This window comes from Drosophila mauritiana, chromosome 2L, assembly GCF_004382145.1.
Source record: "Drosophila mauritiana strain mau12 chromosome 2L, ASM438214v1, whole genome shotgun sequence".
Taxonomy (NCBI): Eukaryota; Metazoa; Arthropoda; class Insecta; order Diptera; family Drosophilidae; genus Drosophila; species Drosophila mauritiana.
Genome location: NC_046667.1, coordinates 1,042,162 through 1,069,922, shown reverse-complemented (window position 1 = coordinate 1,069,922; position 27,761 = coordinate 1,042,162). Strand labels below are relative to the sequence as shown.

General features: G+C 46.0%; 1 protein-coding gene across 1 annotated transcript; it reads left to right on the top strand.

The window, feature by feature from the left end:
• Positions 1–52: 52 nt before the first annotated feature.
• Positions 53–27,761, top strand: LOC117135245 (protein Star). Its single transcript, XM_033295389.1, has 5 exons — positions 53–1,043; positions 15,713–16,689; positions 24,777–25,264; positions 25,335–25,499; positions 25,564–27,761. The coding sequence occupies exons 2-5, from the start codon at positions 15,780–15,782 to the stop codon at positions 25,789–25,791; spliced, it is 1,791 nt and encodes a 596-aa protein (XP_033151280.1). The 5' UTR covers positions 53–1,043; positions 15,713–15,779; the 3' UTR covers positions 25,792–27,761.

Genomic DNA, 27,761 nt, shown 5'->3' with positions numbered 1-27,761 from the left:
CTTGGTATCTAAGGTATTTCCCGCAGCCGGACGGTATATCGCGGCGAGGGCGCCGCGGTCACACTCTGTCCCGACAATTCCAACCCGACGCTTGTCTGCTCTCCGCCCGCGCATCAAACGTCGAAAAATCGTAACGTCGCGAGTGCTACGGAGGCCAGGAGGAAATTCGCCAGCAATAGCAACACTTGGACCGAAAAACAAGAGGAAACTGGGAAATGTACGAGCACAAACACAGCGAGTGCAGTGGAAACCGAATTCGCCATTGAATCGAAGAGCGCGTGCATATATACGGGTTCCGTTGGTTCCGTTCCGTTTCTTGTCGCTTTTCTTGCACACACTTTACCACTTTACCTTTGCGTCTCTCGTTTCGTGCGTGCGTGAGTGTGTGTGTGCGCGGAGTGTGGTGTGCGTGCGTGTGTGTTGTTTTTGTGTGTTCGTTTAACTAAAGCACAGGTAGAAGGAAAAGCAGCGGAGAAAAGAAAACCATGGGCGAAATATGCATATGAAATTAAGTAAATACAAGGCGACAGCAGCAGAAAACATCCAGTAGCAACGAGAAACAACAACAACAATAACAACACACGTTAATAACTCAGTTTTGTGCGTCTTTCGTCTGCGCTTCACATAGTATTATTTTTCTCTTGGATTTTCGACACAAAAACACCATGAGTGAGCGAGCGAGAGCGAAGATCGTGATCACCGTGTCGTGAATGAATTTTTGTCAGTGTGTGCGAGGCGTGCTCTACGCACACACACACGTACGTAAACAACACAACCACACACGGCCCATCATCGATCAGCAATCACCTGTGTGTGTGTGAGTGCGGCATTTAATAAATAATTGTGTGCAAATAAATGTTCCAAAAAGAAATTGTTAAGCCCAACCAGCAAAAAACGTAAATCAACCGTGCGAAAATTCGTCCTCGACTTGAAAAAAAAAGACGGTTGAAAAGCAAGTGCGTGTGTGCAGAATTCTTCTGGTGTCTTGGGAGCTTCGTTTTACGGATACGAAACATATATAACTTCCCTCTTTGCCGAAAAAGGTGAGTTCAAAATCAGGGGAAAATCCCTTTCCCATTGGCCAAGGCCGTTCCGGGAAATCTGCGAGTGGTCTTGGCCCACGTTTCCTGTCTTCCGCACATTTTCACACGTCCTGCAATTGCAATTTTCCCGATTTCCCAACTCTGCACCTCCTGTATGTTCGGCGATTCCCACGCCTCTTTTTTTCGGGGCAGGTATTCGCAGGTAGCCGCCGAGGAAAAACCCTCGGGAAAGCCGACAAACTGGAGAAAACCTCTGTTGGTGGGCCGAGAAAACCAGAAAAAAACAGAAGAATTGAAATGTTTTCCCTGGCTGCTGAAACAGAGAAAATCGGGCGAAATTAGCCACCCGCTGATTCCAGAAAATTGCTCGTATAATAGGAACATCTCACTGGGGGAGAAATAAATCATCGTTATTATCATCTGCAGTTGCAATTTGGCACAATTTCGATATGACTGTGCTCCCATTTGCCCGGCGATTATGTAATTTTCGCCGCTGTGCTCGAGAATCAGGTTGATTTTCCATATGAAAAAGGGGGGCTTTGCTGCAGACATTATATGCCGACGATCTGGCGACCGCCGACAGTTGCCAGCAATATCCGGCGCTTTTTGGCAACTGGAAATCGAGCACAAAAGTTCATCCCAGGGCTCAGAGTGCCGCAAAAGGCGTAGCCATCCATATTCACCCCATCCCAAACGCATTTTCCAAAGTGGTTTATAGTTTTCCTACAGCTGTTGCGACTGCGATTTTAACGATTTTTACTGGTAATCCGGGGAGGAAGTGAAGTAAATGCCGGTTCGACTAATTGATACCTCTTAGAGAACTGGTTGTAGGGCACTTTTGTAAAGGAAATATTCCAAAGCGAGATTTGGCTAGACTCAATCCTTAGAACAGCATTGTTCTCTTCCTTGCTCAAGTGCATACTACCCTCGCGTACCCTGTAATCAGTGGGCACCATAAAAAGAGTTTGAATTTCAAATAAAATCCACTCTCCGGCACACACACACAAGTCCACTGGGGAGCAGCTGCTGTGTGTCTCTTTGTGCTTGGTCTCAAATGACACTTGCCAGCGCTGCTGCTGCACATAATTCCGAGTTCTGGGGAATTTCCTAGTAGGAAGTGCAGGGGCCACAGCGAAAACACCAGCAAGAGTCGCACTTGATGACTGTCTTGCCACGGCTATTGCCGTCCCACTCGGGAAACGTAAATAGAGAGGCCCGATAAAGAGCGGTCTGGAACTTCCCCCAGTTGAGTTGCCTCTAACCCAACTGAAACTGAGTGGAATAGAGGTTTTCAGACGGCATAAAATTTGATAGCAATTAAGACATTTGTGTGAACTGTTTCTAATGTCACATGTGCGGCGTGTAGGAGTCTCATCCTGCGCTATCTTGGTTTTCGCACTTGCCCCGTTCCCATTTCCCGGCTCGTACTCCAGTTACTCGCCGCACCAATTGACCAATTAAACAATTGTCTTTGATTAAATGTGCAAATTTGTCTAATGTTCTGCACTGCGCGTATGTGCAAAGCGGATGTGCCCGCTTAAAGCAGCGCTCAAATTGCCCGCGTAATTTGTCACTGATCTCACTTTCTCAATTGGCGATCTCTGATTTCTGAGATTCCTGATCTCTGTCTGGCCAATTAGGCGTCATTATGCGGCAGGCAAGGAGGCACCGTTAGATGGAGCCATTGCAACAGTGGCCAGAGTAATAACAGCGACTAGGAAATAATGGCTAATGGCCAATACCTTTGCCCATCTAATGCTTCTTGACCTACAAGCCTCCACAGGCCTCTCGCGTTTCCTGCCCGTTTTCATTTACTGTTAATTGTTGTTTAGAAAAGCGCGGTGGCGGGGGCCAATAATAAGAAGAAGAAGAAGCAGCAGCAGTATTGGCCAATAAAAGCTTGCAAACAATTTCGAATTTCCAAATGGTTTGAAATGCAGCCCAGCTGGCAACAGAGGAAAAGAGGCAGCCAAATCAACCGAAAGCCAACACGGCCATAACAACAATCTTGCTCGCACATTCATAATAGGCGAAACAGAGGCGGCCAAAAAAGTAGGGCTGTATGGTACAAAAATATATAGAAGAATCTTAATGAAATGTAGTTTTCATAGGACCAAATGATAATATACTGTATTTATTCGCAACGGAAAAATTCTAAATACTTTTAGATAACAGCTATTTTTGTAACTCCTCTATTATTCCGAGCCCTACTGTACACACACACACACACACACACACACAGAATCAACAAATAAAGTAATTATTTCCTTTCACATGGCGAGCTACCTCCAAAATCGGAAAGACATAAAGAAGAATATAAAAAGCGGAGAAGCCCCAAGACCCAAAAATAAAATCCAACAAAATCCGCTGTCGGCGTCGATTCCTTTGTTGTTGTTTTGCTGCAGCGGCCCCAACACGTGCAATTGGGAGCGAGCGAACGAGAGGGGGAGAGAAGGAGCGAGAGGAAAGTAATAGACCAGTAGTACGAATCGCTGAGGAGTGAGCAGTGCGGTGGCAATTTTGCATCGATCTCCCACTCAATGGGCAAAAACGGAGCTCGAAGTAGTGAGTGACATGTGTGAGTAAGGCTCGAAGTGAATGAATGGCACAATCTGTGATTGATTCATGCTCAACTAGATGACTAAATTCGCTTTCGGCCCATTCCTTCATATCCGTTAGCTGGCCACTCCTTTTGTCCAAGTTTGGTCAACCAAGTTGGCTCGTTCTTTTGCCATTTAATTGATTCATCCACACCAGCAGATATCTGAAATCTGAATCGATCCCAAAAATGACACCCAATTTCACTGCTCTGTGAATGAATACGGTTTTTTTATCACGTGTATGTGGGTGCGAGTGCGCCATCGTCTTACGTTGTAATTTCGCGACTCTATGTCCGTCCTTGTCTGCTGCTAATAAATCAAGACCCATGTTCATTTTGCACGGCTTACCGAATACCCTACAGTGGGCTGCTTCGTCTTGTGAGACTCAACAATCATTGCAAATGGCTTTCTGCGGTTATTTGCATTTTGCATTGTAGCATTCATCACAATCATGGCTATAAACCTCATTAAAAGTCTTGAAAGCTTCTTAAATTGATAACCACAGTTCCAAAGAAGTAATCACTCATACTTGGTCATATTCATTGTATCATCATTTGCAAACATCAGTCATTGCAAACACATCGGTCATATCAGTGTCGAGGGTAATCCGCATTCGATGCAACGCTCGTGCCTCTTGTGTTCGCTAGTTTTTGCCATTTATGCAGCTACCGTGGGGCGCTTACGTCATGGGCCGGCTTGGTACATATTTGGCCATGTTTTACTGTTGTCAATTGGCTGCTATTTGTGGGCTAAATTTCTCGCTGGCGTCAACACAAAATATTGAAAGTAGGCAGCTCGGATTGAGTTGAGTCATTATCTTTTCTTTTCTCGAGTTGTGAAATTTGCTCCCGAATACCTCGGATGCGCAAGTACATATGTATGTACATATGTAGCGACTGCTCCACACATTTTCTCAATTAATAATTTCGAGCAGTCAGTTGGAGGGAGAGATGCCCATGCATACATATCTACATATATAGCCCATATATCATTGCCAAGATCATCTATTGGCCTCTCTATAGCTGCGTCGCTATAGCGACACAATGTGTCTGAGCGAAATCCGTTTGGCATTTATTTACTTGTCTGTCTGTCTGCTTGGCCAGTTTCATTGGAAAATTCACTTTTCGCTAAACAATTTCCATAAATGCAATAAATTTTTACAAATGGCCCTGTTAATGGATCGCATCGATCTGCTTTACAGAGGTATTCGGAGCATTGTTTTGATTTGCCTACGCCAATGCAGGCAATTCGAAATAAATCGAGCCACATTCATGAATGAAATAATGAATGGGAATAATGGTGTTATGAACTTAAGATCGAATGCGGTCTGCTTTTTCGCCTTTTTGCGGTTGATCTTGTGGTCTGTGACGTCAGGTGATAATAGAGTGAATGATAATCAGTGAATCTTTTTGAAGGGCTGTTACCTCATTAAATTTTAGTGGCAAAATTGCTTAATGGATTATGTGATTCTTGGTACGATTAACGGCTCGTAATGCTTTTCATCATCGAGCTGGAAAATTGCCAGAATTGAAGGTCTGGAATCTGTTGAATGGAAAATGATCAATGCCGAAACTTCTTACAAACCTTACGCATTCTATGAAATATTTATAAAATTCCCCCTGAAAGAGAGCTGAGCTGGCATTAATAACCTGCGGAATCCACATTCAGCGGAATAGATCCCACTCATCATATCGTTATCCAGCGCAAACAGCTGACTAACCCGGCGATCGCCGAGTGCCCCAGCTACATGGACGTGGATCCCGACCGAATGCCTGTGGGTGGTGCAGCTTTTCATAGCCACCTACACTAACTCACTGCGCCAATATTTACACAACATTGATGGACATATACAGCGTGTTTACCTACCTTGTAGGTGCTTCGGTTTCGGTGCCCCTTGTTATGCGTACAAACGTACCCTTAGCCAGTCCTATGAACCATAGATCGGGCTATTTACTTGCGTATTATTCTGCCGCTATTTATAACTGGCGTACTAATTTGTAATTTGTTTAATGATTCACTTAGCGAACTTTATGAAGTGTGGGAACTGGAGTTGCCCCATATCTACGGGCACTGCTATCCACAGTCCGCAATGGATAGCAGACCACTTGGCTTGTTGGCCCAACTCGTTAGTCGCGATAAGGTTGTTTCCGAGAAGTCCATAAAGAATATTAGCTTTGATTTGTGTTTAGCATTGCCCCGATCAATCAGCGTTACCTGTTGTGGGGGCACATAACACAAACCATTTCCATCTATTTTGGCTCTTCATCCTCCGCGAGGTGTAAACAACTTCTGGCCGGGATCTTCGCCGCCTTAAATAAACAACTCATTTCAATGGGCTATACACAAATTAATTCGCAATTTGCCGATGAGCATCTCTGTCCGACTTCTGGAATTGTCTCGGCATTTTCGGGCAAAGAGATAAAAGCAGACAGTGCAGCCTTAGGATTCCCAGACACTTTTCTTATCGATTACATCAAAGTGCTGGTTCTTCTCGGGGCTTTAAAAAACCAGTTCTCATTTCTCAGTTCTCAGTTCCCTCTTTGAAAAAGGTAAAGCCGAGTGAAAACCACAATAATAATTCCCATAATTATAACAATGAACCGCACAGATACAGAAATCCGACCAAAAAAGAGATATCCAAGTGTCGCCGTCCCCAAAACAACAACAAATAAAGCGACCAAGGGGCAGAAGAAGAGGCAGAAGAAGAGTAAGAGGTGGACGAAGAAGAATCACAGTGTGGTTGCTTTGAAATACAAACTTTTGTGGTTACAAGTTTTTTCTAGACCACAGCAAAGGCTGTTTCTTCAGTCTTTCGCTCAATGGCAAAGCCAAAGAAGTTGTGGCTGCCAAAACAAAAACAAAACGGAAAACGGAAAAAATAACCAAGAAGAACCAGAGATGGATGGTATATGGATGGTTGGTTGGTTGGATGGCTGGATGGATGTACGGCGAAGGTGTGTTGTGTAGGAAATGATACGGATACCGGGCGAAATAAAGTCGGAAGAAGTCTTCAGCACAACGAAAATAAAAGCTGGGAACAGTGGCGTAGGCGGTGGGGTAAGATCAGGGGTAAGATAAACAAAATGCGATTTTCACAGTTCTATATCCAGGTTTTGTACTCCAGCTGGAGATGTAGGAACACCACCCCCTAGATTCACATGTACAGAAGCCACTGTTTCAAAGTTTTCCCAGTTTTGTCTTGGTTGTTATTATACTCTTCTTTCCCCGCGCTTCTCGGTTGGCGGTGGTAAAACTTTAACAACTTCTTAAGAGCTGGGGAGGGGCCCCCAAAATCAAGTTCCAGGCGAGATAACCGAACAGAACTCGCCTCCAATCGCATAAATACGACAATGACGCGGCACAAACGACATTTAAATGTGCCCAAAGTTAGTTGGAAAAGTGTTTTGGGCTGGGAAATGTGCCGTTAGTACAGTTTAAGTTCAATTAAAAGCGTCGTCGCCATTTTGCCTCAACTTCAATTTCAATTATGCACCACGGGCGAAAGAGTCGAGGCAGTCAGTCAGTTTCGCTCCAGAAAGGCCCGTAAAAATGTGTCATGGCTGGCAGTTGAACTAAATTACCGCCAACCGCAGCTAACTCGTCTCTTAGTTTTGTTCTGCTCGCTAGTGCACTGAGAAAAAATCTCGAGCGATTTGTAAATGCAATAGGTTGCATACGAGGTTGCAATACAAGGTGTTCTAATCATGAAAGCCTAGCAAATCTTAATTTCTTTTCAAATCGATTTTATTGTTATCTTCAAGTATTTGAAATTTCTAATTTCTTTTTTTTTTCTGTGCACTCAATCACTCGACGTGTCGCACCACCTGATGATGAGTGGCTCGGCCGTAATTTGTTGGCTTCCTGCTGCCGCCTGCAACAAGCCGCTGCACATGCACCGCTTGGCTACACTCCGCTCCAGTGCCCCTTCCCCGGAACCCAGTTCCTCCCTTTTGTCCACGCCCCATCGTCTGGGTTCAATGCGCCACAGGCTCGGACCCACATCAACCATTATCCTGCTACGTCTCTCGCACACGAGCCAAACATTGATAAGGCAAATCCATCATTTTTGGCGAATTAAGGTGCCACCCGGTGGCAGACACCGCCCGAGGCACCTGTCATTGGCTCCACTAATTGCCGCCGACCCACTCCGTCGCTTGACCAAAGTTGAACGCCTTGAACGCACGTGCCCCTGCCGACTTCCCACTATATACATATGTATATTACTTTATGTATATGGATTACGAGCGGGTTGCGAAAATGGAGTTTTGTTTTATTTGATTTCGCCCGGCTTATTTAGCTTCGCTTCCCGTCCGCCCAGCCATCGCTCTTTTGTAATCCGCACGTAAACCGTTTTACTTTTCCCAGACTTTTATGCGAATTTCATAGTCGCTTTGTTGTTGCTGCTTTTACTTAATGCTTCGCACACGTCAACCTAAAAAACTGAAAACGACGAAGAAAAGCGGAGTTACAGCAACGCCAAAGCGCGGAAAAAGGTCACACACCTCGTTTTTGGCGGCACAGTGGTGCTACTGAATTTGAATCTTGCTGCAAATAATTTAAATAAAGTTTCCAATGATATTTTGGACATATTTTAAAGCATTACTTAGCATTTTAACCATTTAATGCGGTCTACCAATCAAATTGATGAATCTTAAAGATGGTGCAGCAGGAATCACTGTCCCATCACCTTTGTCTTATTCTCAATTCGTTTCCCCCTCGAGCTGTTTTGATTTTCGCTCAGCCAGGGAAGAGGATGAACCCGTCCAAAGTCCAGAACCAGGACAACATGCGCAGGTGCGCCGCTCCCTGTTGGAATCGCATTGCGTTTAACCCTCTGCGTGCGGCCCGCTTCAATTTCAATTTTGTAAATTGAGTTTACATTTCGATTTATTGACACGAACCGACTTCGATTGCGACTTCTTTGTGCTGCTCCCTGATCCTTGGGCTCTCCGCTGGCCCATTCTCTGCACTTTGACTGACATTTATTACCATTTGTGTGCCGGCTTCGGTTTCCTGGCGCTTTTGCGATTTATGCAATCGATGGAAGGAACTTTCATTTCGCAGGGAAAATGGCGACCGAAAAGTTAGGGGAGGTTTTAAGGAACGCTGGATTCAATCGGTGGATATGACCATGCGACTGTTGTAAGCACACACATATATGTAATCAAAATCTTCCAAATTGTATATTCAATAGTGTGTTGTTTCCCTTTTTGTATACTCCTTCATATACTTGAGCAGCTGCCGTCTTTTCTTGGTCATGTTAAAAAGATGCTCATTATATGACGGGCGCTACTTCCTGGTAAATCCCTGCATTATCTGTTATTTTTTGAGCCAAGCTTAGGCTGCAATTTGAGCAATTCCATTTAAAATCGGAATTTCCATCCAGAAATGTGAAATGTCATGCCATTTGAATGTGAAGTCAGGCAACGTGGCATGCAGTGAACGTGTTGCAAACAAAAACAGAAACCGAAATGCACATGCAAACACACAAAACCCTGCCTTTCGGATCTCTCTCATCTCTCGGCCACGCATCCTAGTGAAAATTTTCCACTTGAGTTTTCCTGCTTTTCCCCATTTCGTCTTGTTTCTTCTTGTTTTTCTGCCCATTCATGCATGCCAAAGACTTCTTCCGTTTTGCCCAAAAGGAAAATAAGAGCGACATGTGTTTGAGATGGAGTGTACTTTTCCTGGTGGTTGGGAAACTCATGGAGTGAGGCGAGGATTCCTCTTCAACATAATCTCAATTTCCATTTTTCACCTGCCTAAACGGACCCGCATCATCCACTTAGCCATCTCTCCCCTGATTTTCCCCGATTTTCCTGTTGCCTGCTTATGCTGCCGCTTATCAGCAGCAATTTGTCTACTATCTGCTGGTCTGGTCTGGGCCAATTTGGCTGCCTTCTTTTCGGCATTTTCGTGTCTTTCACCGTGATAAATGCGCCGAGTTGGTAAATCCGCTCAAGCCTGATTAAGTGAATTATTATGCCAGGCTCTCTGCCTCGATCGCCGTTCTCCGGCGTTCTACGCATTCGTCATGCATGTGTAGATACAGATACACAAGAAGCAGCCACCACCGTCGACGCATCATCATCATCATCAACAGCACCATTGTGGGCATAGTCACTATTGTAGTCGGAAAAGTCGGAGCACAGCCATCAAATATTGTTTATGTTTCCAACAAATATAGTGCCCGCTCTTTCTAATCAGCCGAGCGAACGCTTGTTGCATTTGTACCTGCTTGACCTGTGTGTTGTATCTGTATCTGCATCTGCATCTGCCGCCCCTCTATGTGCAGTTGTATCCGTATCTGATGTATCTGTTGCTCTTGATCCATTTCCATTTCTATGCATTTTGTGCGTGCTGCTCATTACACGATGCTTGCCCCTTTTGCCTGTAGAGTACAGTGAAGCTTCGATAACTAAATCTGTTGCATTTCTGTTCGGTATTAAGTTCCTTTACCTTTACAGAAACCTTAAAATAGTCGTGTTCTTCGGAGCTCACTGTACCTTTCGGCGTTTTCTGCACTTTCGAGCTGCTGCTTCATTGAGCTTTGGTTGGCTGCAGTCACGTCAGCATAACATTAAACATCTCGTGGATGCGAGGGGTTCAAATTAATATAACGTTCTGATTCCCTGGAAATGTGAGTACGCGCTGGCAATTGACTGCGATCATGTGGGATAGATTATGGACTTCAATTTAATTGCGAAATTATGCCGAGATGAACATTGCATAATTACGCAGCTGACCGCGGGCCAGTGTAATTCGCAGTTAAGTTAGTTAATTGAGGAAATTTAATCACACATGGGAAGTGCGTTCCGAACTAAAAATAAACCAGCGATTTAAATAGTTATGCAATGGATGTAAGAGAGCCAGCAGACATCCGTAGTTCGTAAACTGGGAGGTTAATGGATATTCTATCGAAATTTTCACTCTAAACAAATGTCATGGGATATCAACAAACCATAGGCAGCGAAAAATATGGTTATAGTTGGAGTCAACCCAGGAGAATCTCATCATCAATGGGTGGAATTTATGGCCTCCGCGCCTACGGAGAGCAACTAAAGTAAACAATCAATGGCCCAAGTTATGGTGTAATTGGCCAAGTAACTCCCACAATTTTATTGGGGCGCATAAATATTATTTTTTGGGCATCTGCCGGCACATTAAGGCAATTTTCATGCCCCAACCGAGTTGGTATTGTGGTGGCATGCAGGCACGTCAACTTCTCATTAAGATAAGCGCTTTTGGCTTCCTGGCTTCCTGGGCTTTCAGACTGCTCCTGTCGTGGGCCACCTTCTCCTGATGGATCTGCTTAAGGGGCGAAATCAAAGTGTCCCGCCAATTCTCGCATGCGATGCGATGAATTGCATTTGCATGGAGTCCTGCAGGGCACCTCCTTAGTCCTGGCACACGCCAGCTGTCCGGGAAGCGAAGCAACTGCCAACGAGCCCGGCTTCTGGCCCCCTGCCGCCTTTTTGGTAATAAATTGCCGACATGCAAGGCGAGTGCAATAAAATAGCAGCGGCTGCAATGGAACCCATTTGCCATTCGCGACTTACCCTAGATTCCTCAACTGCCACAACTGCCACTGCCGCATTTTATTTGGCAACTTTCCAGCCGCATTTTTATGTGCTAATTTACTAGAACGACTTGCTGAACAACCGTTGTAGCCGCTGTCGGCCAACTTTTGGGCTGGCCAACTCCTACAAACCGACGCCCTGGGCACAAACAATTAAAACGACGACGCCGACGACGCTGGCCGATAAACAAGCCCAGATAAGTCAACGCCGCCCCGACGACCACACAGGTCCGAGATGCAAGTGGCAAGGCAAGGCCCTGTAGTCCCTGTTGCCAGTTGCCTCTTACCAAGTGTGCAGCATATGCCACACATTTCGTATTTTTTCACGTTTCTGTGTGCTACCAATAAATTTCCGAAATACCTTCTTGCCTTACCTGGCGAGAGCAATTTTTTCATTAGCGCGTTCAGCGTGGCGGAGCTGAGCTCTTGTCCAGCGGGGTAGCTCATTTCCAAGTAGTCATCAGGGAGAAAACTAAGTAAGGGGAGGATCCTGCTAAGGGCGAGCACTCGAAACAATTGCAGCAATTGGAGAATTTCAACAACTTTTTAGGGAACCGCCTGGCGAATCTAGAGGGTCGCTCACTGGAGGCGATTGTGAGTTTATCTGACAGCCAAGGTGCAGTTATTTATGTGGGTCCCTTAAGGACACAAGTGGGAGTGTGCCTGCTTAGGGTGTATTTAGGAAAAATTAAGGCAAAAGATATCGTGCACTGCAACGATATAAAATGATAAGACATAAAGTGCTTTCACGTTGTGTCCTTAAGATACATAATCGTTACTTTGCAGCTCGATCTCCTTTCTCCTTGCATAACCTCTTGCTTTTCGAAAGGAATCCCGCCTCGATTGACTTTCGTATCCACCAGATCGCTTGGCCAGCTCGTTTGCCTGGAACTTCCCAGGTCCCAGTGCCAAGTGTTCTGTAGAAGACGAGGAATGCCTGTGTGCAACAATCGCCAAGCTGTTGTTATTGCTGGCCTTTTAGAATTGCATTTTTATTGTCTGCCACTTTGTTGTTACCAATGTTGGCAAGTGGCCTGGCCATCCACTTCTTGATCTTCTTGTTCCTCTGGTGCGGTGCTGTTGGTGTTTTTGTATAAATAAACCATATGGTTAAAAGCGTAGCAGAAAATTCTACGAGCTGCCTGCCTTTTTCTTACTTGGCTGCCCATCGTCAACGCTTCTTGTCTCTCCTGCTCTGGGTTTTTTGTTTGTGGAACTCGGCCCGGTGGTTATACCTTGCTCTAACTGTGCTGGCCGGGATGATGGAGTTCTGCTTGAGTGCGTTTGTAAATGTTTTATCAAAATGTCTTGTGCCGCTCGCCCTCTCTTTCTGGCTCTGTGTTACATTTATACGAACCTCGCATCGCACGATCATTAACCGCAAAACATTATTGTGGCATGTTCGCTCGCTGGTTCTTCCTCTGCTGCTGCTCCTTCGTACACACAGAAAAATAAATCAGCGCTCAGGGTCATATTAACAAAATATCTTAGAGTATGCAAAGGTCACGATTCACACACTTAATGCTCAGGATTCTGGTTGGCAATCTATGCACATATGCGAATACAGAAACCGCACCAAAGTAGGTTCTGGTTTCTCTCCGTGCTTATGCCACCTTGTCCCACCTTGGCTCACCTTTCCATTCCTTTTCCCCCCTCGATTTTGTTGTTTGTTCAGCTTGGCTTGGCGATTCTCGGAACTGGGGCCGCAAAATATGTTGCACCACGCCAAACGTTGAAATTGCAGAGCCTAAATCGCCTTGGTCGCCTAAATCTCTTGCGCCCATTCCACCTAAATCTTGTGGTGACCCCTCCAGTGGCGCCAACTGGGAGGTGCCAGTGTCACAGAATATATAGACGGCTATATAGATGTTGTTGCCAAGTCGACGACTTCCCAGACAGTCAGCAGACACAAAAAAGGGCAGCATCAATGAAAGCGACGCCGGCAAAAGCGCGCACACAGCTATTGATAGCTGTTCGGATACAGATACATCCATAGATACACACATACAGGGCTATAGATGCATAGATATATCCGTGTGCTGTCGGCTCCCTCTGATTTCCCATTTTGTTGTTTTTCTCCAAGCGCTCTTTCAAATCGATCGATTTCATGCGCTGCGACAAGCCGTAAATCACACGCCACACCGACCGCCTGCAGATACAAATGCGATGTATCTGAGGGCCTTCTTCTATCCGACTTCAAAGTTTTTCGCTTCGTTTCAATTCGATTTCAGGGCGCTTTATTTACGCACTGCAAATCAAAGACGATGGCAACTAATTACTGAATTAAAAGCCCATTAAACGCGTCCATAAACTTGAAGTTTCTTTCAGAGCTGTGAAAATGCATCTTAATTGTTCGAAATCATGAAAATCATTTGGCAGAAAGTGTGTAGAATAGGATTAAAAGCCGATAGATGTGGGAAAAACCCAAGTAATCAAGCTCTTAGACGTGAAACCGAATTCTTTTCGTAATGGAATTATTTTACACTCGCTAGTGGTTTTATAAACAACTTTAAGTGGCTAATAACACGCTCCGTATCGATTAAATGGGCTGCTCTCTTAGAGACTTAATGGCTCTCAGTCTGCAAACTTGCAATTGCAACCTGCAGATGCGCGACCTATCTCCCAGATGGACCCATTTAAGCCCGGCGCATTCCAGGAACTATATCGTTTAAAGAACGACGGCTGGGAAGAGTATCATTAAATGCGAGCAACCAACGGCAGGCCATTTAATCACGGGCCTCGAAGACGCGGCTTCGCTGGGATATGTTTCAATAAATTCCAGCAAATCAAAACACACAAAACATATTCCGTTCCCGAGGGAGAATCGCGGGGCAGTCGAGTCAAGAATGGGGATGCCAGGAACCGAGAGCCGGGCACACGCGTAATGGATAATGAATGCGCGAATGCCTCGCGGCGGCATCCACCACATAAGTCAATGCAACCTCGACTCTGCTCCTGCTGGTCAGCGAGCCGATCCGATTCAGACTCTCATTCTTATTCCGAATCTGCTGGATGGATGGCAGCCTTGCCGTTAGCACGAAGGAGCTTTACGAACCAGAGCAAAAAGTACTGCAACTTGAAAAGCAGGAGACGTTATGCTTTATAGAGCAAAAACTCAGGGAAGGCATAACATGAATGGAAGGGCATCAAGTCTGAATCTCGCTTATTTGGAGATCATATAGGACACATGGTTCATTTTCAAATGGAATGATACCAATAATACCAAAAAGACATGTTATGGTTTGGATATTATCTAAGATATACCTTTAGGATTCGCTCTATGGCCAGGAGTATACCACACTGCAATCACTGCCTGTTGCCTGCTCCATTACAAATCTCTCGTTAATTTGTGCATACCTTTTTTTGGGGGGCAGGGCAAGGGAAGAATGAATAAGAGCCGGAGCAGCAACAGCCGCCGAGCATTGGAAAAACATCTGCTGTTTCCACTGCCAGTTGATGAACTCGATTCCACTCGCACAGCTTGCCGTTTCACTCGCTCCCGCTTGAGCCGAGCATGGCTTCTCTCGTTCGCGCGTCTGTTGCGCAGGCGCACAAGTACACGGCACTACACCCATACACCAGAGGTCATAATATTAGGAACAAGCGTGACTAGTTTAGAAATATATACAATTTTATTTTGCGAAAATGGAGTATCACAATTTCTAGATCTAAAACTTAAGAACTAATATTCGGAGTTTCAATATAGTTTCAGTTGAGATCTTTCCCAAGACTCTTCTAGCATGGACTGATTTTCTTGATTTGACTAGTTATTGTAAAGAGCAGAGAATCTTTAACGCACAATTGTTCCTACCATGCTGTAGTAGTACCCACTTCGGTACACAAAACGGCTGGTACTTCCACAGTGGCCTCCGCCTCCTTGGAGGCCCTCCTGCTCCGCTCGATCGCCGCTCTTCTCCTCGTCTTCAATGCTTTTCCATTTATAATTCTCATGCCTCGCTGCAATGCATTTTCACCCCTCCGGAGCCACCGCTCTTCAGCTCGCCTGCTCTCGTTCTGTGTCTTTTTTAATTTGGTTCACAAAATACCTCGCGTTGTTGTTGAAATTCTTTGGCAATCAACCGCTCTCGCTCCCTCTCGCTCTGCGCCGTCCCTTTCGCACCCGGCTTTGTCTGGCAGTCGCTCGATTTTTGACAGGTGGTGGAGTTTTGTATTCAATTTCTTCGGGCCTCCGTCTTGGAGCGACTTTTGCTCTTGGGTTCGGTCTGGGTATGTCTGGGTTCGTTTTAGTTTTTGGTTCTTTTTTGGACTGTATTTTTGCCTATTCATAAAAATGGGAATAAGTTCAGACGGCAGCAGGAGCAAAGGAGCAGACAAAAGATTGCCAGACATATGGAGAGCTGGCTGTAAGGATGCTGGAATGGGGGTGGGGATGCTGATGAGGATGATGATGCCTCAGTTCAATGCACCTTATGAAATTAGTTTTCGATTTGGCACTAATTGGATTCTTCTCTTTGGCTCTTCTCTTCCAGGATGCGGCTGTAGAAGAGGACTCTCAACCAGGAGGCACACGAGATCAAAGGAACCCACACAGGAGTCATGTCGCAGCAAGTGTTCTCGGCGCATCCAGCGCTGGCGGTGGACCAGCTGCAGCAGGCGGAGCAGGAGGAGCACAATACCAGTAGTAATCATCACCAGCAGCGATCAGCGACACAAAGCCGCCGGCATACCAAGGCCGCGCCCAAGAAGTTCACCCTGAGCAGGAGCTGCGCCGGCGGAGGATCGGGAACCCTGAGCGGAGTCCACCAGCAAGTCGCGCCCAGTCCGTCAAACCCCGCCATCAGTCCGGAGTCCAGGAAAACCCTGCCCGTGCGAACGAACTACGCGGCGGTGGACGACGACGATGACATCGAGTGCGAGGATGTGGACGAGGTGAACTTTGGCCAGCAGGAGAAGGAGCGGGAGCGGGAGACACGGCAACCAACCAAAGACTGTGGCACCGATGAGACGGATCATGTGCAGCAGCGCCACAAAAACACATCGACGACCTCGGCGACGGCGGCGAGCAGGCACCACCACCAGGACGGCGGAGGAGGTGACCAGAGCGATCTGAGCAGCGTGATCAGCTCGCCGTCGGTCAGCACAGTGTCCTCGCCCCTCTCCACGCCCACCAGGCTGCCACAGGCGCTGCAGCAGCAGCTACACTGCTGCCAGAAGGCCACGGGCATGGAGTCCCGGGCGAGAACATCTCCGCAACAGATCCAGCATCCGCACAGACAGCACCACCAGCAGCAGCACCATCACCACCACCACCATCACCACCTCACGGCAGCGGGTTGTGCGGGCGGAGGAGGAGGCGGTGGCTCTGGAGGATCGGGATCCTGCAAGGCGAAGAAGCTCGATCCCCGACTGAATCCCTCGCCCTATCGCCAGCTATTGCCCATCGCCCTGTGCCTGCTCTCCTTCGCGGCAGTCTTCGCCACATTAATAGTTTACATGGACACGACAGGTGAGTCCTCTTCTATATCCTCCATATCCTCTATCCTGTCCAGTGTTTACTTATTAAAATTTGATATCTCTGGCATATGTCATCTGTTTTTTGAGCTCGTTCGGTTCGGTTCCTTGCCCGCAACGCAAACACAATTTTTTCCACCGGATGTAGGCTGTGTTTGCCTTTGCTGCAGATCCGTTCCCTTTCTTTTTTTCTTCTTTCTTTTGTTCCTGAAAGGTTGTCCTTTCCCGGTAATGGGCACACTTTCGAGATTAGTTTACGCGTCATCTAAACTGGCCAGCAGCGCATCTTTTGTCATAGATCGCTGCTCCTGCTCCTCCTTCCCCCGGAGTTTATATAAGTCTGCATTTTTTCGCTTGCCAATATCTTTTTGGCGTGGGCGTGTTTGCTGCGTTGGCTGGCGCAGTGGCGCTTCCTGTCAGCAATCGCTTGGCAACAGGCAACATCGCAGCTGTCGCTGCTGTTTGCGTTGCCCTGTGCTGTGTTGTCATTGCCCCAAAACGTTGCCATCGATGAGGCAGCCAGACACGTGCTGGAAGCACCGATAGCTCCATCGTTTCAAAGGCAGCCGCCCCAACGCCAGAGGAATATCTAATAGTCTCGTATGGAAGCAATACGAAGCCATTGTGGCTGGTTGGCTAACTAGAAGAGTTTAAATAGCTGTTTAGCAACAAGAGGCGAATTATGGCGGGCCCTCTTTTAGAATTATAATGAAACTAACACGCAATAGTATGTATTCATAGTGAAGATATCTCCATCCCAATAAACTGATCAAATAAGAACCAAAATCTTATCAAGTTTCTTGGAACTTGACTATGTCTGCCCGCATGGAAATGCACATTCCTCAGGTATTAATAAACTTCGATAAGGCAATGATCTTGCAAATATTTTGCTAAGATAAGCAGCAGTTGATTGCGAGAACCTAGGGGGTAGCCTTCCCTTGAATGATCCGCATCGCGAACCTTGTGACCCATCTAGATCCGGAGATGACGCATCCCCAACTAGCTTAGTTAGCTTGGCCATCTATCTGCATTATTCCACGGATCGCGGACGACAGTCGGATGGGGCAATTTCTTTTAATTCGCTGAAATATTTTGTTGTCGCCGAGACCGAATTACAGCCCGTCGAGCGGAGAATGCGATCTCGTCTCTGGACTAGACTGGTACTTGGAGTGCGGAATAAATTTGCTTAATTTGGATTGACTTTTTCGTTGCGACTGGCCTGGCGCTCAATGAAAGCGGAAAGCATTTTACAAGCGAAATTGTTTTGCATATGATGTGGGCCCGCCGTCGGCGGATCGCCGGCGCTGGCGCCGCCGGAGTATTATTGAGTGATTCATGTGGCCCGCGAGTGACTAAGGGCTACTAAGTGTAAACACCCAGACCAGACCCAAAAAATCAATGTCAGTCCATTGTTGTTGCAGCTGGGGAAGACGACAGCCATCCACACTTCTTTGGAGACATTTTAAAATTCCACTCGGGTGTTGGCAATTTTCGCTTCGACGTTGACGTTCTGCCTCCTCGATTCGCTTCCTTTGGGCCAAAGACTTCTTCCGCAGCGCCAACTTCTTCCCATCTTCCGTTTATTCGTTTTAAGTGTGCAAATGTTATGCAAATACTTTGTGAAGTTAACTTTATAAAGCGGTTATTTCCAGCTGATCGCTCATATTTGCATTTGTGCTAATGGAAATGGAAGAATCAAAGTTCTTGGGATTAGTCATTAGTTTTGCTTGCCAGTTGTAATCGCTGATTCGATTTGGAGATTTCAATAAATACACTCTTGCATTGATTCTACGAGTTGGTGAATCTTTCAATGGTTTATTAAATATCAAAATTGATATGGAGTCCATGACTTGACTGCTTCACTTCTTCCCTTTTGGTTTATGGCCATTAAAAACTGTATAAAATCGAAACGATGATTGCAGCTGATTTTTTGCTATAAATTCGTAATTTCATGCACTCGGTTAAGTGCCCAAGGGGTTATAATTCAACAACTTATTGACTGTAATATCCGACTCTTTTGTTTTTCGTCGCCACGTCGACTAGACTGAATGGGCTGGGTCTCTTTTGATTTGGATGGGATGCCACTGGGTTCGGCGGGGACGAAGGTCCGATATCTCCGAGTTTCCACTTGGACGTGTCACTTGTCGACTGACGTTGCTGCTGGACAGCCCCATTTTTATGGCTCATTGATGGCTCTATTAGGTTTATACGAGCGAACGGATTCATAAACAGAAATAAACATAAATTAGGCATTCCTTTCTCGGCCCATTTTGCTCCCCGAACTTCTTATTCCCCCCTACAAAAGCGGACGGGATATAAATTTAACACGTTCCGTGCGGAGCGACAAAGGTTGAGGTTGAAAAGTGGAAGCTTTGTGCCGCTCCAATCGAAATTCCCCCGAATCATGCACTTGACAGACACAGACCAAAGCGAACCGAAATGCGCTTATTAGAGTGACAAATTTTGGATTGGAATGCGAGCGGGGAGAGTCACCCCGGCATTCCCGAGCTGGTAAACCTCTGACCATGACTTTCCAGAACCTAAACTCCAAATACCAAATGCCAACTCTCACAGTCATTTTTTCTGCTTGCCTACGCTCTTCTTGTTACAAATTCAACCTCGGCCGCATTTTGTTTCCATTTCGATTCCACTTCTTCGGTTCTTCCGTACTTCCCATGACCACAATATAATGGTGGCGATGATGATGGTCCCCCACAATCCAATCCCTAGACGCGTTGTGGCAGTCACGTTCCAGTCTTGATTGTTGCAATGACCGAAGCACTTCTCGGTTTATTCTCTGGGAAGAGATTCGGAATTGAAAATTGCATTTGAAGTTTGGCGGCGTTTTGTAATCGGCATATGTTGATCCTTTCCTGGGAAACTATGGTTTTGAGAAGGTAATGAAACGATCAGGAGAAAGGAATGTATGTAAAACTATTGCAGGTAGTGATGGAACAACTATAATTAGCAGGGCATTAGAATGCTTATCCACTCGGAAAGTTGGTCAATAGAAACAAACCATTAGTTATATAGTAAATTCATGAAATCGGCTTGCAATCATCTTCGATATAATTTGAAAGCTCTGTTAATTAGGGGTTTATATGATGGCTAACTATAAATTATTGCCATATTTATAGAGCGATCTATCTTTTACGATACTTTGCTACTTGCCAAATCGGTTTTAATAGCTGTTTCGTTTTCAGAACTGGTTCCACTGAAGTATAAGCAACTTGTTAACACTCGCAGTCACTGCTGCAAACATGGCTAAGTTCAATATTGAGTGTCTTCCTCTAATATCCGCCACCCAATTTCGTTAGCTTCATCCTCGGATTGCATTGACTTGTGCCATAATCCGAACATAGCCTACTTATCGACGCCGTGTGATTACTCAGTCATCGATTAGCTGGCTTTCACTGTTCCGCCCGCCGCTCACTTTCGACCGATTGGCAACTGGTGACTACCGAAGCCATCTTCACACGCCATGCCGCGCCCCTGCGACGTTGCCGCACTTCACTTGTTGTTGACATGGCTCGTGACTCCCAAAAGGGGGAGTGCGCAGGTGGCCAGGTGCAGTGTCATTAGCCTCACCTTTGACAGCAGTCGGTAGCCGAAAAAGAGAAGACGACCCTACCTCAAGTACCTGAAAGCGTATTAGCCCATTTGCGGCAACTATGTTAATGGCTCGATAACGCGGAAGTAGAATTGTGAATTGGGTAACAACACATTATACCAATACCAATACCCACACTAGTTTTTTTCACCGAGCATTCCAAGCGCTGGCGAACACGCCCCCAAAGGTCAGGGCATTAATCATGTTAGGAAGGCATTATCTTCACACTTGCGGTGATTACACGATGTCGTCGTCACTGTCGTCTGGCCTTCACTGGTGACAATTTGCAAATTGCAACTTTAATTGAAATTTACAACTTGAACTCCATTGCACACACACACACTAACCACTAATGACTTAATTTCCGTTAGGCACGCAGCGGGTTCGTAGGGAATTCAAAGTGCAGGGAGGGGTCACGACATATCCTCTATTAGTCTGGCAGTTCCTAACCAGTCTTAAGTACTTTGCAGAATATTAAGACTTTGATCCTACATCTGAAATAAAATCTTGGAACTTTAAAAGATTTCCTTGATACATTGAATATGCTTTGTTCAGCGAGCATTTATAAAAGTCTCACATTACCGACTGATAACCTTTGACTGTTAACTAGATTTGTGCTCTGGTTTCTTCGTGTGTACTAGTAACCTCCCCTGCTAGCCACCGGATGTCATTCTCGGTTCTCCTCCCACCGACTTAGTTTGCCTCGTGATTCATAATTTTCGTGTGCAGTTGCATGGGCCCCAGCCCGGGGGGCGGGAAAAGCCACCCCCGCAGAGGCGTCGCTGTCGTCGTCTGGACTGCGTGGCATGGTCTGCGCTTCGTGGCGGTGGTGCAAGTGGTTCGCTCGGTTCGTGAGCCTCCGGCGGAGATGATCAGCTCCGTGAAAAGCGCAGCGAGTGCTCAATTTGAAAAGCAAAGCTCAAACGGCATTATCACAGCATGCGCCACGGCGACTCACGATGACTGGAGGAACCACTTCTTATGAGGTACTTACTCCGCCCCTGCCTTCTTTCCGCAGAGCCACCACCCGCATGTGGGTCTCGGGATTTGCAACCCTCCTTGCGGCATTGCAATTGCGCCGTTTCTTAGGCGTCGTGTGGGTTCTCCTTGGGAAAGTGCCCACTGCGATAAGGTTAATAAGGAAAACAACAACAGCGGGGGCTGAACAACTGGCCTCGTGTCTGCTTTATCGGGATTTCGCTGGGAGATATTTCAATCGGGGTGGATTAATGGCTAAAGGGAACGTTTAACGCATTAAAACGGGGTCATTTACCATGCCAAAGGTTTCTTGACACGTCTCAATGGGTCATATATCATCATACAGAGTGCCACGCTGCATTGGTAATGTTTAATAAAATATTTCATTTCATTTTAGCCAGTAGCTGGTGCTCTTTTCGATTCAACCTTTTAAATCGCACTTTTCCCTTGGTTTGCCACCCACTTAATGCATTTCACACCTGATCACGTGACGTACAAGTTTGCCCTGCATTGGCCTTTTCCATTTCGCCACAGCTAAATGCGCTTTGCAGGCGGTGATTAAGATCCGACCCACATAGATTAGGCCCCCTTGGGCCTATTTGCTAAATAAATCAGCGCTTGCGTTGCCTGTTCTGTTGCCACATGCAAGACTCGTACATGGATGGGAACATTCCACGTTATCAACATGGAAACAGGCCATTTTGAATGGCGGCGAACGAGCTTGTAATTACAAGCCAGACAAGAAGCACAAATCAATAGACGAACCGAGCCGAACTACTAGGCAATGGCAATAGGACATGCGGATCCAGGGCGGGCACGCCATTCCAGATCCCGGATTCAGGCCGTGGATATATTACACAACAAGGGTAACGTTGCCCGACGACAGCCACGTCGCAGTGCCCTCAAAAACAAACTACAACGATAAAGTTTTCGGTCCTTCTATGGACATACATACACTTTGAACAAATATGGATGGGTTTTATTAGGCATTCATCTTCACTATAAAGTTGAATAGTAAAAAACCAAATACCTAATGCTTTAAATGTGGCGAGTAAACTCTTGTTGTTGAAACTATCAATGAGTTATTGCCTATAAAATATTAAGTTTATCCGATAAGTGTATATTGTTTGTAATAAACTTTTACCCGCAATTGAAAATGCACAAAAGTTGTGGGTTTCACCTGGGCCTTTCTCCCCGCCCTTATTTGCCTTCCCCCTTGCCGCCTTTGTTGAATTATTGAATAGGGCGTGCACTACTGCCAGCCAGCCAGTCCGTCTTGCACTACCCCTGAATGCGAACGAGTGCCCCTGTGAACCCCTGAGTAATCTGAATAAGCCGCCGCCGGCTCAGGACGACCAGGGAACTTAAAGTTTGCCGCCGCTTAACCGCAATTAAACGTTGCTCCTCTCGGCCCGGCTCCTGGACTCCACTCCTCCTGGACAATGTTGTCCCGTCCGCCGCCATTGAATATAATTTTCGGGACCGGCCTGCCCCGTCATTTGTCTTGCCACTGCCACCCTTGTGCAAATTAGAAATGTCAGCTTTTGACACCGAAATTGCTGCGCCCGAGGGCAGATTTCATTCCATTCCTTCGGTCGCTTGAATTTTCGGCCTTCATGTGTACATCGGATTTACATGTGTTCGCATTTAACGGTTCCGGCGGCTTTTATTGCACATCTGTCGGTGGGATGGGATGGGATGGGATAATAATGGGATGTGTGTTGTATGCTGGTAGAAAAACGATCGGCCAATTCATTTGACTTCTAATCGTTTGGGGTAATGCGAGACCTTGCATCAATCCGCTATCAGATTTCCACGCCTAATGGCCGCATAAATTTCCCCCGCTAATAAACCGAGCACTTTCCCTACGAAGATCGGCTTTTGGTGTTAATTAGTGCAAGTTTTCACTTGGCCTTCGGGCCCTCGTCTGGGAAATTACGGAGAAATGTCCCCTCCTCGGTTTGGCTAAATTATAGTGGTCTGGCTAAATGGCCAGCAACTGTTTTTGGTCTGTCTATCTGCTGGTATATGCATTATAATAAACTTTATGGCCATTTTGCGACCGAAACATAAAAGTTTGCGCCTCAAAATTTGCATGGCACATTTGCGCTGAATGGGCACCAAACGACCAAAAAATATATATATAAAAGTATATATATTTGTATAACGACTTGGCTATAACGATGCGAATTCGTCTGGCGAACCGGAGCGAGAAATAATGACGTACAAGTAGCCCAAATGGAAGATCGATTGACAAGATGTTTGCCACGCTTTCCGCCCACGGCGCATTTCTCTTTGTCAGATTTATTTAAATCAACTTGCTCATAATTTAAATTTGTAAGGGTTCTGGGAAATTTATTCGAAGCAAGAGTGGCATGATTTTCATATTGACTTGGCATTTTCACACACTTCCGTTCCACTTAAACGATGTGTTCCCGCCTTTAATCTTACTACATTCTGAGTGGAGTGACTAAAGGGAAGTCATCTGTTTGTAATTAGTTGTCTGTTCGACTTGGTTACTCCACATTCTATCAATATCAATTCCCAAATATCAGGCCTTGGCCTTTTGGAAACCCTTTTCGCTCATGTGGGAGGACTGAAAGCGCTCTTAAGCTGCCACAAAATGCTGCAAGCACATTTGATATATTTTAATTCCTTGGCTTTTACGATTTGTTTCGCCGGAGGCCAGTTAAAACGAAACAAAAAGTGGAAATTGGCACAAGGAAAGTGTGAAAAGCAAATAAAACCCAAGTGTGTCTGAATGTACCTGTGCATACATACATATATGTATATGACTGTGCGGAGTGTGGCAACTGGAGGCGAAGTACGGCAAATCGCTGGCTTTTTGTTGCTAAGGTTTATGGACTGGTTGGGCCGGCTCTGACATCAGTCAAATGGTCGGCGGTGCCCGGGGGAAAATCGGATGCGGGTGGGGTGGGGATGGGGATGTGGATGATGGGGTCATGTGCTAAATATCAGAGGCCGTGCGCTCATTATACTTTATGGGCCGGCACACCGGCCAAAAGCCGATGCCGAGTCGAGCCGTTTTCAAGGCGAGGTCATCGGCGCTGCCAAGTGGCTGTTTCCTTCTCCCGACCTTCAGTGGGGTCTCCTGCTCCTCCAGTTTACCACCTTTGCGAACACAATTTATGCCCAACTAACATGGCATTTTACCAAAAATTCAATCCATTTAAAGTACTAAGTTCCATGTCGTAATCTAAGGTTCTGCTGACCAAAGCGTCCTTTAATTAGGTTTCTTAGCCGTGTAGTTTATATGCAAGAATGGTGGCTACCTGAGATGCCCTTCTTTTGCAGCGCACCCATTCGCCAATGCAAATGTGGTCAATGCGCTCCAATTGGCAGCGAAGCGTGGCAGAGTTTGAGCCACACACGCCATGCGTCCAGTGGTGCAACAACTTTTAATTAAATCCAATTACCGCCACTGCTCTAAACCAACTCGCAACTGATCTTTGGATTTGATTTTCCTCCCGCAGAGATTCGCCATCAGCAGTTTCGGCTGAACATGTCGCGCGACTACGAGCTGAATGGGGTTGCGCAAGACGATCCCGCACTCATCGATTTCCTGCGCCAGATCCACATGGGCAAGTACCTGGGCAAGGCGTCGCCCAAGGTCGCGGCAGCGGCCTCAGTGGGCGTGGGTCCGCCGCCCAACTCGCCGCGCCTCGCCGCCGCAGGCTCGACATTCGGCAGTAGCAACAGCAGCGTCAGTGGAGCCGATCAACTGGCCCACTACGTGGCCGACCTGGTGGGCGGCAAGATGAACGGAGCGGTGATCCAGTCGCTGAGCGGTCCGCTCGCCCATCTGATCACGGCGCCCTGGCTGAGCGAGCAGCTCAACTGGATGGGCGTGCTGGTGGAGCCGGAGCCGCGCTGGTACTTCACGTTGCGCAAGCAGAATGCCCAGCGGGCGCGCATGCAGGTGGTGCACGCCTGTGTTTCGCCCAATACCTATCCCAAAGAGGTGAGTAGTAGTGGCTTGAGATGCGGATCTGTCGCAGATTGGTGATTAATGCCCCCCTCTTTTCCCACAGATTACCATACACAACGAGGATGTGCGCATTAATAGTCTGCACGACGAGGAGACCTCGTGGTTCAACTCGCGTGTCAAATGCTTTCCGCTCTACACAATCATGCTGGCATGTGAGCGCACCGAATACGATCTGCTCAGCCTGGGCGTACAGGGGCATGAGCTGGAGGTAAGTGACCCAGTAGCTTAACTCGCCTGACACTTTTGCTAAACGATTCACTTTTCGCTTGCAGATCTTGCAGACGCTGCCCTTCGACAAAGTCAAAATCGATGTGATATCGATACATTTGCTCGAGGATCACGAGGACGTGGCCGATTACGTGCTGGACATCACCAGGTTCCTGGCGGGCAAGTCCTACAAGCTGCAGCGCAAGATCGGTCGGAACTACTTCTACCAGCGGCTGAATGCCAGCGCCAGTCGCACGCGCAAGAAAGATATCCTGCTGCTGAAGACGCCCTAGGCTCGACCACCGCAACGAACGATCGAAGGATCAAACTGGGCGTCAGCTGCCCAGACGACATCGAAGTGAAGACAAGCGTTGAACAGCGAACAATGAAAGTAGTTACTGAAAGAAATCAAGAAAACACTTGGCAGCGAAGCGAGAGACCAGCATAACTCTCAAACTGAACTCTATGTTATAATGATAATTATTACTATACATACGCTACACTAACGATATCGTTTAATATACTGTATACCGATTATGATATATTGTACGAGTAGAATCTTAGTTTTTGTAAAACTCAAATACCCTTCCCCTCTCAAAAACATATTATATCACCTTTATGTTATTATTTCCATTTATTTTTTGTCGAAATTGTTTTTTGTGCGCGTGTACTAGCCGAGTACACAGAACAATTGTGTTGAACGAGAACACAGCATTACTATATACATATATGCATATAACGTATTATGATTTGCTATAAGCTATGCTAATGAATGTTAATCTAAGAGTGCGCACGCCCAACCGCCCGCCCGCCCCTTTTCGATGTATAAATTAAATTGCAACTGGCGCGGCGAGTTCGGATTATGAACGAGAAATAATTGTAACTGCTCTGCTACTAGGCTTAGGTCGGCTATCTCCTACAAACTATCCAAGCATCTATCTATGCGAGTTTATGTTATATCGAATGCTTTATCTAGTAATCAATAAGTAAAGAAAGCTAACGTAAATTATTGTTTAAACGGGCGCCAGATGACGAAGGAACGGAAGCAGCGCAAAACTAAATACAAAAACATTTAAATTATATTAAATTATTGAACCAAACCAAGCACATCCATACACATAAACACAACCATTGTACACACATACACACACCAGCGCAAGCGAATAAATATATAGTAAACTCATTTGCAAAATCTGCTTTCAACTCATCTCATACTCATAGTTACAACATAAGCGAACCATTAAATTAATGAGCAAAAATGAAAATCGAAGGAATAGACCATTAGACGAGGCAGCGAGAAAATTGCAAAGAAATTACGAAATAGAGCAAAAATCGAAGAAAACAACCCAAACCCAAAACTCTCACACTACACTCATGCACATTTTTGTACTAAATGTACTAGTGGATAAACACAGTAAATAAATGTAAATGTAAAGCAGCGAAATCAAATGTAAACCACTCTTATTTCTATTACATTTTAGTATACACGATGTATTATTTTTTTTTATGTGCACACTAGGACACAGCTGAGATCGGTGACAGTTGTTGCAAGTGCCGCGAACTCGTTGCACCTCGCCCGCCCAGAAAACAGAAACACAGACTATAGAGCCAGACACAGATATTGAATTGAGAGCCGAGTAGAGAATCAGTGCCTTCGACTTAGACTTGAAAGAAACCAAAATCTAAGCATTACTCATATTGAAATCGTTGTACATAGAGAGAGGAGAGCATTGAGCAGCAACCGTCACTAGCCGAACATTTGTTGTTACCAATTGCCGTCTGTTAAACTTGCCTTACCGATGATGAGAGGGGCGGTGATGCCCATGCCCATGCCCACAGTCTTCACTCAGTCACTCAGTTACTCAGTTACCACACTCGAATCCGTCACAAGCAGAACTACAGAATCGCGACTAAATCACAAACATCACCTTAGTCTAAGTACAGTGCTAATGTCTGTTTTTTTAAGCCTAATTCTAATTACTTAGTTGTATCTTGTGTAAATTAGCGTTTAACCAAATTTTAAGTAGGCTATTACGATACCGATTACCATCTGATTCGGCCTTGTCCATAGCACCCATCCCACATAGCATCCACATCCACCACGAAAGCCCTCACCTCACCATACACCCCACACTCTAGCAAAAGGCTAACTCATGCTAAGCTCGACATCGAACTAGAAATTGTATTTACAGCGAGCATAAGCTAAGGAAACAAAATTTATAGTTAATATTAAAATAAAGAATCAAAAACTTATGAAGCTTCA

What these genes read in the sequence shown, in the direction of transcription:
- LOC117135245 (XM_033295389.1), top strand. Translation starts at nt 15,780, where the DNA reads ATGTCGCAGCAAGTGTTCTCGGCGCATCCAGCGCTGGCGGTGGACCAG. An exon ending in CCAATACCTATCCCAAAGAG is followed by an intron (nt 25,265 to 25,334) that starts GTGAGTAGTAGT and finishes CTTTTCCCACAG; the next exon opens with ATTACCATACACAACGAGGA. An exon ending in TACAGGGGCATGAGCTGGAG is followed by an intron (nt 25,500 to 25,563) that starts GTAAGTGACCCA and finishes TTTCGCTTGCAG; the next exon opens with ATCTTGCAGACGCTGCCCTT.